The sequence below is a fragment of the Microtus oregoni genome, unplaced genomic scaffold (assembly GCF_018167655.1).
Source record: "Microtus oregoni isolate MIOR12 unplaced genomic scaffold, Mior012 000046F_ref0000063, whole genome shotgun sequence".
Taxonomy (NCBI): Eukaryota; Metazoa; Chordata; class Mammalia; order Rodentia; family Cricetidae; genus Microtus; species Microtus oregoni.
The window spans coordinates 11,377,512-11,390,693 of record NW_024543220.1 but is presented as its reverse complement, the minus strand read 5'-3'; the positions used below and the strand labels follow the sequence as shown (position 1 = coordinate 11,390,693).

The window sequence follows — 13,182 nt, the reverse complement described above, 5'->3', positions numbered from 1 at the left end:
GGCTGGACAGGGAGCACAGTCTGCAGATCCAGAGCCAGGAGGAGGCTGGACATGGAGCACAGTCTGCAGATCCAGAGCCAGGAGGAGGCCGGACGGGGAGCACAGTCTGCAGGTCCAGAGCCAGGAGGAGGCAGGTCCAGGGGAAGCACTGTCAGTGGGGGAACTTGAGTCCAGAAGGAAAAGATTTCATGATGTGGAGACAAAAGAGCTCCTTCCTTCAGCCTTGTCACCTAAGCTCAGCTCAGGAGGCCTGCAGAACACAGGGGACAGTGGAGTTTCCAGAGCGAACTCTGCAGTGTCTGTCTTCTCTCACCCCCTCAGGCCTGGACAGCGTGGTGGTGAGCAGAGAGAACGTCTCAAGTTCCAAGTCTGCGCTGCTTCACAGCACAGTCCTGAACAGGGAACAGGCCTGTGCAGGAACAAGGCTCAGAGCAAACTCCCTGGTCAGGCCCTAGGGTCTCTATCTTCCCCTGTGTTTCTGCCTGGTGTCCCTCACACCCCACTCCACACTGTAGGGAAGCAGATCTGTCTCTGAGGGAAGACTGAAGGGTGTTACCTGTCGGCTGGAGTCCAGACTGTCCTAGAAAAGAGAATAAAATAGACACTAAGTGCATGGAGGAAGACCTGTCCCCAGACACCTGTTCCCATAGGCTGAGCTGCCATCTGAGACAGGGCAGGGCCGAGGGGAGTGTGGACAGAGAGAAGGGGCTCAGGAAGCCTCAGGCACACCAGCCCAGTGGCTCTTCCTTCACTCTTCCTCTGTTCCCAGTTCTCAAGTTAGAACCATCTTAACTTTCCCATCTCCGTCTTTCATCAACCCTTAGGGTTCACTCTAGTAACTTCTGACTGTTGGGTTCAGGGTCCATTGACACCTGAGACCACAGCACCAATGACATTCTAAGAACAAAGTCATGTCTCTTCTCTGAAATGCTATGGAGTCTTGACCACCACCAGGTTCCTTACCTTCCTGGTTCCGGAAGTAGATGAACAGCCCCAGCCCGAGGAAGAGCAGACCCAGCACGAAGAACCCAACTCCACATAGCATCTTGTTCTGTGCAGATGAGGACTGAGCCCCTGAGAAGGAAGCCAGGCTTAGAGGTTTTCATCCCAAATCTTGCATCCACTTGGGACCTTGGGATTCAGAGCTTTGAGACCAAAAAAGAAGCCTGTTCTAGGGGATCTGGACTTGAACACTCCTGCTGATGTTTGAAAGCAGTCAAACAGCAAGAGGTTCACAGCATGAAGAGATTTAATATGGCCACCTTGAGCTGAGCTGACAGGAAGCCTCTGAGCTCTGAGGATGCACAGTCCTGAGGGTGACAGAGCTAAGCAAAGGCAGAGCTGAGACTGGACGTCCCTGAGGTCAGCCATGACCCTGCGCTGCTCCTTGTCCATCATCTGCATGAGCAGCAGCAGAAACACAACCCAGCCAGAGGCAGAGGCTGCAGCCAGGGAAGGACAGTGCAGAACCAGTGGAAATAGTGTGTGGGCAGAGAGAGCTGACAAACAGTAAGACAGGCTCCCTTCCACGTGGGTGAGGATTAGCAAGGTCAGGAAAACTGACAGGCAGGGGTAAGCCACGCCCCTGCCGGGTGGGCGGGGATTCGCTGGGTCAGGAGCTTCCTTCCCACTCACTCCACTCCACTGTGACAGGGCTGGTCAGGCTGGGATGCTCCACCTGGCAGGTGTAAACCTCTCCACTCTGAGGAACCGTCTCCAGCATCACCAGGGTCTGGAAGGTCCAGTCTCCATTCCGGATCAGGCCCGTGGTCACGACCCGAGTCTTCTCCTCCTGGCCATTCCGGAACCATCTGATTTCAATCTGGCCTGGGTAGAAGCCTCTCACAGAGCAGACCAGGAGGTTGTGGTGCTCCTGGGGCTGTGTCTTTGCCGGGTACACAGTCACCTTAGGCTCAGCTGGAGGAGAAAGGGAGGTGAGAATAGGTCATGAGGGCAGAGCTGTCCTCTCTGGTTGGAGACCTGTCTGCCTCCATCAACCCAGGCTGAAGTCCAGACAGGCCTCCAAAACCTTCCCATGACATTAATCCTGATCACAGGGCCATTAGATCTGAGGAACCCTAAGGTTTTATTTTATACCTCAGACAACTTTTCATTATTGAGTTAAAATATTTTCAATTTCTACAATACATTGTATTAATAAAGGGAAGAAAAGTATTCCTCCTCCGTTGTGTGGTTCCTGTAGACTGAAGGCCATAGCTAACAGGCCAGGAAAAAAAATTCTGCACTGCCATCCTGGTCTGGAAAGCAGTCCTCAGAACAGCAGAATATTAACACACTTCCAGTTTATACTCCAGTTTCTCCAGAGATCAGGCCCCAGAGCTGCAGGCCCCTGCTGGTGATGTCAGAGCTGGTGGGCAGGAGCAAGCCCAGCCCTTCTCCCTTGCAGCTCCATGGCACTGTTTATAGTTCTGTCTAGACCACCCACTGCAGGAGTCATGGAAGCTAAGCCAGGCTGTATCACACACTGTGGAACTGCCCACCTGTGCTAGCTAGCTCACATCAACTCAACAAGCGGTATCTGAGAGGAGGGAGCCTCGGTTGACAAAATGCCTCCACAAGATAGGGCTGTAGGGCATTTTCTTAATTAGTGATCAATGGGGTGTGGGAATGCAGCCCAATGTGGGTGGTACCACCTCTGGGCTGCTGGTCCTGGGTTCTGTAAGAAAGCATGCTGAGCAAGACATGAGGAGCAAGCCAGTAAGCAGCTCCCCTCCCTGGCCTCTGCATCAGCTCCTGCCTCCAGGCTCCTGCCCTGTGTGAGATCCTGTCCTGCCCTCTTCCATGAAGAACATGGATGATGTATAAGCCATCACAGCCATAGTCACCCAGACTAGGAAACTGCTTCTCCCTGGAAATCTTTAAGTCAGACATTCCGTTTAGGAGCAGGGAGGCTTCTCCTTCAGGCTCCCATCACACATGGCCACTGTTTTTCCTGACACCCACGGTCACAGGCGCTCCCCTAATGATGCTCTTCTGAGGGTAATTCTGCCTTGGCTCCCTCTTGAGCCGGTGGACAATTCACAACCCTCCCACTGTCGACTCGGTGTAGCTCAGTGGCCGGTGCTACTACACTTGACCTCTAAATTCCCACAGATCCTAACAATCGCCACTGCACCAACAAATGATCCCAAAGAGTCTCTTATGTCTGAACTTTCTCTGCTCTCACTTCCAAAAGTCTAACCCTAAGACTGTTCTACTTTCCACTCCTGAAAATCTTTTATCGTCATGATTAACTTCTGCTCAAAAACAAAACAAAAGAAAAATCTCTAAAACCTATTGTGTAAACTCTAGGATTTATGAGTTTTGGGGTGTGGTTAAAATTCTGCAAAATATGGAACAAAAAGCTTAAAACTTGTAACAAAGGGTTGATGCTTTTAAAAATCTATACATGTGCAATCATAATTCACTATGTGTAACTGGGATTCAACTCTTGTTTAGGAAGGTGGATGTTTTTAAATAGCAGCCCTGAGACTTGCCTCCATCTTGGCTGATGGCCTCATCAGGATGGAAACAACATTGTGGCTGGCGGCAAACTGTTCTAAGGCTAAAAAAGAGTCCATGCCATGGATCTCACCACCATCTTGATTAAGATAACCACGTGGTATAAACCAACTAAGGCGACATTCATAAAACTTCTTAAGTCTACTGAACGAATCCTCTGCTTATCATTGTATCTTCCTTTTACACCAAGGAGGCAAGAATGGGTCTCTAAAATATTTTGGATTATAGTGGATTTTTTTTTGTTTTTTTTAAGACAGGGTTTCTCTGTAGCTTTGGAGCCTGTCCCGGAACTAACTAGCTCTTGTAGACCAGGCTAGCCTCGAACTCACAGAGATCTGCCTGCCTGTGCCTCCTGAGTGCTGGGATTAAAGGCATGTGCCACCACCGCCAGGCTAGAGTGTATTTTTTTTTGTTTTTTTTTTTTTTTTTTTTGATTTTTTGAGACAAGGTTTCTATGTGGTTTTGGAGCCTGTCCTGGAACTAGCTCTTGTAGACCAGGCTGGTCTCGAACTCACAGAGATCCGCCTGCCTCTGCCTCCCACCACCGCCCGGCTCTAGAGTGTATTTTTATATGATGATAAATTCCTAAGATTATACAGGTCTATTCAGGCTAACAGAAACTGTCTTGGAAACGTGTGTCTAACCATTATGTTTTTGCTAATTGTGTTCAACACCAGGCTTCTGGAAAATTTTTTTAAAGAAACAAAATATGTTTGATAAATAAGATTTATAAATTCCTAAAGTCTCTTTGGGTTAGCAGAAACTGACTTGGAGATATATGTCTGGCCTGTTTGTCTTTGCTAATTTTATCAACCTTTAGCTGTTTGGATAAACTGAGACATACAATGTAGGGGTTTGAAGGAAAATGGCCCCTGAAGAGAGTGCACTATTAGGAGGTGTGGTCTTGTTGGAGAAAGTGTGTCACTGTGGAGGCAGGCTTTGAGGTCTCCTATGCTCAAGATACCACCCAGTGTCATAGACCACTTCCTGTTGCCTGCAAGGCAAGATATAAGACTCTCTGCTTCTTCTCCAGCACGCTGCCGTATTCCCAACCACCACATTCCACCATGAAGATAACGGGCTAAACCTCTGAAACTATGAGTCTGCCCAATTAAATGTTTTCCTAATAAGAGTTGCCGTGGTCATGGTGTCTCTTCACAGTGACAGAAAGCCTAAGACACACAAGAAACTGGTGTTCTAGGAAAGGACTCTGGCCAGCTCAAGTGTGGCACACATGGCTCTGGCAGGCCTTGCTCTTCTCCCCCATTCCCTCTGCCTTGCCAAAAGCCATTCGATTATTTTCCTAAAGCTAGCCAGCCACCAACGTCCATTCCCTTATGTGACCACTTCCTCCTCCTGAGACCACCAAGGTCCAGCTATCAAAGTACCAAAGTATAGAACTCAAATGCCCTCTATGGCTCGGCTAATGAACCTGCCCAATTAAAATTAAACACCTCATCCTAACATGGAGTTTCCCTTTTTTGCCTTGATAAACTGCCATTTTTCCTATGGGCCACATCTGTTTCTTCTCTACCCAGAGCAGGCCTTTGTCCTTATCTGGGACAAATACCCCAGCCCCCTTCCCCCTGTCCCCTTCTCCTTCTCTCTTGTCCTCTATCTCCAGGGTTTGTCTCTTGTTCCTGGTCCTCTGTCCCTCCGAGAACTTGGTCTTGGGCATCGAGAGCCGATATTTTTCCTTTCATTCTGTCATGGTGGACTACGACAGGATCAGGACAGTAAGGTTTCCGGTCTCTATGAGAGCTGTATTTATGGTCTTGGAAAGCTCCTGGTTCCTCTAATTATAATTTAAAATTTTATTTTGATAATAAAGGATCTTCAATTAAATTTTTGGTATTTGTTTGTTTTTCAAGACAGAGTTTCTCTGTGTAGCCCTGGCCATCCTGGAATTCACTCTGTAACCCAGGCTGGCCTCGAACTCAGAGATTCATCTGCCTTTGCCTCCTGAGTACTGGGAAGAAGAGTGTGTGCCACCACTGCCCAGCTTCAAGACAAATTTTTAAGGCCCAGACTTAACAGGGCTAAAATTATAAAGACCTAATCTTACCAAAGCTATTAACTTGTCAACTGTTGAAGGTAATTAAGACATGCGAATTAACGGTCAGTAACTTTATAAATGATCAGATCCTTTTTTTTAAGATTTATTTATTTATTATGTATATAGTGCTCTGCCTACATGTGCCCCTGCAGTCCAGAAGAGGGCACAAGATCTCATTACAGGTGGTTGTGAGCCACCATGTGGGTGCTGGGAATTGAACTCATGACCTCTGGACGAGCAGTCAGTGCTCCTAACCACTGAGCCATCTCTCCAGTCCCAATGATCAGATTCTTTAATGAGCTCAGAACCATGTCAGTCATGCCAAGTGCAAATGCAATCCACTTGCAGGGACGAGCTTTATCAGCCTCCTGTAGATGTTTTCAAGGTTAACCCTAAAGCAAGTAGCTAAAAACATCAGTCTGTTTAAAATCAGGTATACTTGATATATGGTGTTCAAACTCCTCAGAGATCTGCTAAATATGACATGCTAAATGTTTAATTTTTAGCTTCCCATGAGAACCTTTATCCAGCAATCGATGGAAGCAGATGCAGAGATTCACAACCAAGCACAGGGCTGAGCTCCCAAAGTCCAGTTGAAGAGGAGGGGTGAGAATATGAGCAAAGAGGTCAAGACCATGATGGGGACTCCCACTGAGACAGTCTCCCTGAGCTAATGGGAGCTCACTGACTCTGGACTGACAGCTGGGGACCTACATAGGACCAAATTAGGCCCTCTGAGTGTGGGTGACAGTTGTATGGCTGGGGCAGTCTGTGGGGCCACTGGCAGTGGGGCCAGTATTCTCTCTGGAGGAATACCTTGCTCATAGTGGGGAGAGCCTTGGTCCTGCCTCAAAGCAAGGTGATAGACTTGCTTGACTCCCCGTGGGAAGCCTTACCCTCTGGAGTGGGGGGAAGGGAGAGGGAGTGGGAGAAGGGGAGGGAGTAGAAATTGGGATTGGTATGTAAAATGAGAAATTTTTTAATTAATTAATTCACTAATTAATTAATACACACACACAGACAGAAACGACAGCTCCTAGAGGCAACCCTAAGTTCTCCAAAGAACTCCATGGCATAGGCAACTCCTCCTGGGTTGTGGTAACACTAACCACTGAGCAAAGAGAGCTGATGGTATTGACAACTAACTGTAGCTTTATCAGTTTGGCAGCAGCGAGCACCCAGCCCCTCCCCGCAAGGCTGCTGCTGCCCGATTAGTTCATTTCGTGTGTAAAATCAGGCCTCACTTTTCCAGAGCCATTAGGTCTCCCAACAGGAAAGGCAGACACAGAACGGTTTGCCTTGCTGACTGACTTCACACTGAAAGATAAACCACAGAATGGGCCTCAATGTTTTACTATTCCTTTATTTTAAAGAGTTTGCTTTGCGATGACTGATCTTAGGGACCAACCATCTGTCTCTCATGGTATGGAAATAAAAGATTTGAAGTTAAGTGAGTTGTGAGGATCTAAGAAAGTAACTTAAGGCGAGCCACTGCACGTGGTGATGGTCTAAGGAAGGGATGTGAGGTGTGCAAGGGATCTGAGGCGTGTCACTGCGTGTGGTGACGGCCTAAGGAAGGGATCTGAGGTGAAAACAAGAGATTTCGCACATTTCCTTCCATCTATGCTATTGCTATTAAGACTTCACAAGTTCAGAGGTCTTGGCAGTGGTGGTGCACATCTTTAATCTCTGGAAACAGAGGCAGGTGGATCTCTCTGTGTTTGAGGCCAGCCTGGTCTACAGAGTGAGTTCCAGTACAGTCAGGCTATGTAGAGAAATCATGTCTCAAAAAACCAAAAACAAAAATAGTTCAGAATTTTAACATTAATCAATGGAGTTCTGATAAGCTATTAATCTAGAGTTACTAAAGTTTTGCTAATGATATCATAGTCAAAAGCTCAAGATTTATTTTCTAAGTATAGACTTAAAAGCGCTTCTCATCATACTGAAAACATCTCTGTCATATCTATCTATCTGTATGTCTGTCTATATGTAGACATAAACATATACATGTACACACACAAGCGCACACACACAGACACACACACATGTACATGCACACGTGTGCACACACACACGCGCACACACGCACACACATGCACACACACACACGCACACGCACACGCCCAGTCCTCTGGACAGAGGAGAGTATGCTCACACTTTTAACCTACAGCCACAGCTTCTGCCATGGCTCGCAGACATGAGTCTACTCCACTGTCTACAGACACCTGTCAGCTGCTTTTTCTACATGAGTCTACTCCACTGTCTACAGACACCTGTTAGCTGCTTTTTCTACATGAGTCTACTCCACTGTCTACAGACACCTGTCAGCTGCTTTTTCTACATGAGTCTACTCCAGCTGTCTACAGACACCTGTCAGCTGCTTTTTCTACATGAGTCTACTCCACTGTCTACAGACACCTGTCAGCTGCTTTTTCTACATGAGTCTACTCCAGCTGTCTACAGACACCTGTTAGCTGCTTTTTCTACATGAGTCTACTCCAGCTGTCTACAGACACCTGTCAGCTGCTTTTTCTACATGAGTCTACTCCAGCTGTCTACAGACACCTGTTAGCTGCTTTTTCTACATGAGTCTACTCCAGCTGTCTACAGAAACCTGTTAGCTGCTTTTTCTACATGAGTCTACTCCAGCTGTCTACAGACACCTGTTAGCTGCTTTTTCTACATGAGTCTACTCCAGCTGTCTACAGACACCTGTTAGCTGCTTTTTCTACATGAGTCTACTCCAGCTGTCAGCTGCTCTTTCTACATGAGTCTACTCCACTGTCTACAGACACCTGTTAGCTGCTTTTTCTACATGAGTCTACTCCACTGTCTACAGACACCTGTCAGCTGCTTTTTCTACATGAGTCTACTCCACTGTCTACAGACACCTGTTAGCTGCTTTTTCTACATGAGTCTACTCCACTGTCTACAGACACCTGTTAGCTGCTTTTTCTACATGAGTCTACTCCAGCTGTCTACAGACACCTGTCAGCTGCTTTTTCTACATGAGTCTACTCCAGCTGTCTACAGACACCTGTCAGCTGCTTTTTCTACATGAGTCTACTCCAGCTGTCTACAGACACCTGTTAGCTGCTTTTTCTACATGAGTCTACTCCAGCTGTCTACAGACACCTGTCAGCTGCTCTTTCTACATGAGTCTACTCCACTGTCTACAGACACCTGTCAGCTGCTTTTTCTACATGAGTCTACTCCACTGTCTACAGACACCTGTCAGCTGCTTTTTCTACATGAGTCTACTCCAGCTGTCTACAGACACCTGTTAGCTGCTTTTTCTACATGAGTCTACTCCAGCTGTCTACAGACACCTGTCAGCTGCTCTTTCTACATGAGTCTACTCCACTGTCTACAGACACCTGTCAGCTGCTTTTTCTACATGAGTCTACTCCACTGTCTACAGACACCTGTCAGCTGCTTTTTCTACATGAGTCTACTCCACTGTCTACAGACACCTGTCAGCTGCTTTTTCTACATGAGTCTACTCCACTGTCTACAGACACCTGTCAGCTGCTCTTTCTACATGAGTCTACTCCACTGTCTACAGACACCTGTCAGCTGCTCTTTCTACATGAGTCTACTCCACTGTCTACAGACACCTGTCAGCTGCTCTTTCTACATGAGTCTACTCCACTGTCTACAGACACCTGTCAGCTGCTTTTTCTACAGGTGCATTTTCAGTGCAAATTTAAAACAGTGGCAATGCTAATATGTCTATAACTTTTATCCCTTTTTGTAAACTTAAGAATTTAATGCAAACTTCAGGGAGTCACAGCTTGGATCCACCTGTGACAGGTCAGACCGGGTCCAGGTAAGCACCCCTGTCAATCAACAGCCACACACTCCCTCTGGGTGCTCCTCACATGTGTGTGACACCCCCCTCCCGTTTCTCTCTGAATTCCCCTCCTCTCTCCCCCCCACTCCCCTCTTCTCTCTGTGTCCTCTCCTCCCCCCCACTCCCCTCTTCTCTCTGTGTCCTCTCCTCCTCTCTCCCCCCACTCCCCTCTTCTCTCTGTGTCCTCTCCTCCTCTCTCCCCCCACTCCCCTCTTCTCTCTGTGTCCTCTCCTCCTCTCTCCCCCCACTCCCCTCTTCTCTCTGTGTCCTCTCTCCCCCCACTCCCCTCTTCTCTGTGTCCTCTCTCCCCCCACTCCCCTCTTCTCTCTGTGTCCTCTCCTCCTCTCTCCCCCTCCCCTTCTCTCTCTGGCCTTTCCCTCCCTCCCCATTTCCTCACCTCTCTGCTGCACTGTTAGTATCTCCACAATGGCGTAGTTGAATCTGCAGAACGTGTGTACCTTGGCCCGCTTCTGCTCCAGGAAACCCTTCTGGCTGTTCCAGTACTCTGCCTGGATCTGTCCCAGCTTAGTTACTGCTTGGTACTTGCCCACCTCGCTGTCAAATCGCAAGTGTTCCTCCTGGTTATAGATGTGTCGCTGCAAGTACCGCACCCGCTCCATCCCATTGGAGTAATGGCATTCGCTTTTAACTTGTTGCAAGAAACGAGCTGTGGAGACAGAAGTGTCACCTGCCCAAGTGACTCTCAGGGACCCGACACCTCAAAGCCATATGTCCCTCTTCAGATACCCAAACCAAGTGGGCATGAATGCCTTGAACCACCTCTGCCTACACTGCTCTCTCTCTCTCTCTCTCTCTCTCTCTCTCTCTCTCTCTCTCTGTAGCATAAATAATAAAAACCCATTAATAAAGACAGATATTGGGGTTCAACCCATATACCAGAAAAGCAAGGCAGCCAAGCCACTAGAGAGGTCTTACCTCTACCAAGGCTGGGCAACTATAGACTAAGCAAACTAAGCCTCTCTCTCCTCCCATTTTATATCCCCTCTAGTGCTGGCATTAAATGCATGTGACTTCCTAGTACTGAGATTAAAGGTGTGAGCCACCACCACCTGAATTTGTTTCTGTATTGGTCTTGTGTAGCCCAAGGTAGCCTTGAACTCACAGATCCATCTGCCTCTGCCTCCCAAATTCTGGGGTTAAAGGTGTGTGTTACCATTATCTGACCTCTAGTGGCTTTAACTTCGCCTCTGGTCTTCAGGCAAGGTTTATTTATTAAAATATGAATAATATCCCACTACAATCTTAACAAAATCCATAAAAGAGAAGGACCCAGATTCTGGGAAAACCTACCTCGACTGCCAGAGAAAGCACAAACACCCCACCCTTTCACTAGCCCGTGCCTCCCCTCATTTCTTTAGTCCTTGTCTATGACCTCCAGACCCCAAACAGGTGGAGAAGTTGATGGGCCATTCCATCTCCCGCTTCTCCCAGTCTTGGCCAAGAATACATCCTCTGCCGAGGCTGTCGAGATGGTTCAAGGGTAAAGCACTTGCCTTTTGATTCCCAGAGCTCACACCGTTAACCCTGTGAGGGGAGACAGAGGGATCCAGGAGTCTCACGGGCCACTAGCCTAGCCTAGCTCCAGACCCGTCAAAGAGCATGTCCCCAAATAGAACAAAAACCCTGGAGGAATGGCAGGGATGTCTCCCACATACAAACAATCTCCGCTGCTCAGAAAGGGTGGAAGTGTTGCTACTGACCCACAGTCTAGAAACGAACAGTCCAGATGGGTTAAAACAAGACAGCACAACCCTGCCATGGCCAGCCAGAAGGGACTGGTAGTGACCGCTGCGGTCAGGTCACCTCCTCAAAGATCAGCACCCAGAGGGGGCCCTGGAGCAGGGGACACCTTCTGATCCCGTGCCCATAATGTCCTAATGAAGACCACACACAGTAACTGCTCAGGGCCGAGCCTCAGCCTGACAGCTGCCTCCCACCTTCACTCTCAAGCCTCTTCACCCTTTCTAGAATATTCTGCCAAAGGCTCCTTAGGGCTGGCCGTGACGCGGGCCTGTGTTGCCTCTGGGAATCTAAAGAGGAGAAAGCAACGACCTCTTCTCACTCTTCACCTTAAAATTATGAAGTGAGAAACCAAAGGGAAACGGTCAAGACGCGATCCCGGAGCGAGACAAGTCAGGAGAGACGGGTGCGGCTCTGTAGATGGAAACGGAACCAGAGACGACGCGCTCTGGGGAACCGAACGACGGTTAGCGTCAAGGATGGTTACGTTGGTCTCAGACGGGAAGGGTGGTGGCTACAAGTGTTTACGGAAGGGTGCACACGTGAGGTGAGGTGAAACCATGCATAAAAACTTGAGAGTTCATGAAATTAGCCAAGAAAGCAGAGGACAATGAATCTCAGAATGTGAGGGCGCAGGCGAGAGAGGAGCTGGAGGGATCGTGGGGAGCTAAGCACTTAAAAGCCGGGCGTTGACGCAGGCCTCTGGGCTTTTCCAAAGTAATAGGAAACTGCTGGAGAAGTTTCCAGAAATTTAAACCATGATCCCAACACTGACTCACAGTCTCTGATCTGAATGACAGATCCAGAGAATTCACAAGCCAGATCTTTTTACAATGCAATGCCAAATTTACTTGTCAAATCTGATCAGAGGAGGAAGCTGATGAGATTCAATCCTCTTTCACGGTTCCAGGCCACAAAAACGTGAAAGCAAAACCAAACCGGGCTCCAATCCGCCCCGGGCTCTCAGAAGGACGGCTCACGGAGCCCACGGCTCACGGAGCCCACGGCTCACGGAGCCCACGGCTCACGGAGCCCACGGCTCACGGAGCCCACGGCTCACGGAGCCCACGGCTCACGGAGCCCACGGCTCACGGAGCCCACGGCTCACGGCTAAGGCTGCCTTAGCTCCCGAGGAGAAAGCGAACTAACCCACCACCCAGCTGAGCTTCCACACAGGAAGCTCAGCTTTTTACTCAAAATAGAAATATACATACAACATAGAATACAAACACACATATGAAGTCCTATTTTTAAAGAGAAACCTCTTTGTCTGGCATAGCTCAACACAATGAGGACAAGCCCTGTGCAGGGGTTGATTTAACACCGTGATTATCAGTCCTCTCCAGGCCCTGAGGACTGTGACACAGGCTGGAGATGCTCCAGGAAGAAACTGGAAAGCAGTGGCTGATACGTGGGGCCTCTCACACAGATCTGAGAGCACAGGCATCCACACTCCTCTTTGGGGAAACAGTTTGGATTTCATGTGAGGAATGTGGGCGGTCACAGAAAATATCAGTAGATTCAAGGGGCTTGACCTGGACAGTGAGAAGTCGGCCCCTTCCTCCCCCACCCCCAGCAGCTCAGCACCTGAGGTGCGCACTTACGTCGGGGGTCCCTGACCAAAGCCATGGAAGAGCTCAGCACCATCAGTGTGAGGACCACAGCTGCCACCCAGGGGCCTCTGGGGAGCCACAGACACACCATGCTGGAGGAGAGGTGGTCTCACACCCTGAAAACTGTCTCCTCTCTCCATCCACACCCAGGTCAGAAGACCCAGGGGATTCACTGCTTTGGTGCTGTGCTGAGTAAGGTCGATGCTGAGGAGCCAATCAGCATTAGATGTGAACAGCATCATCAGTTACTAGTTAGAAATTCACTATGAGGGCCCTCTATGAAACCAGCAATTTCTTTTTTAATTTGGTATTTTTAATGCTTGATCCAGTCGCAGCTGAAATGCTTCCATCCAGCCACAGTGCTGAGCCGGCTC

General features: G+C 48.6%; 1 protein-coding gene across 1 annotated transcript; it reads right to left on the bottom strand.

The window, feature by feature from the left end:
- Positions 1-356: 356 nt before the first annotated feature.
- Positions 357-12,905, bottom strand: LOC121435709 (HLA class II histocompatibility antigen, DR beta 5 chain-like). Its single transcript, XM_041635173.1, has 5 exons — positions 12,800-12,905; positions 9,832-10,101; positions 1,636-1,917; positions 964-1,074; positions 357-580 (listed from the first exon to the last, which is right to left on the bottom strand). The coding sequence occupies exons 1-5, from the start codon at positions 12,897-12,899 to the stop codon at positions 357-359; spliced, it is 987 nt and encodes a 328-aa protein (XP_041491107.1). The 5' UTR covers positions 12,900-12,905.
- Between the last annotated feature and the right edge of the window lie 277 nt (positions 12,906-13,182).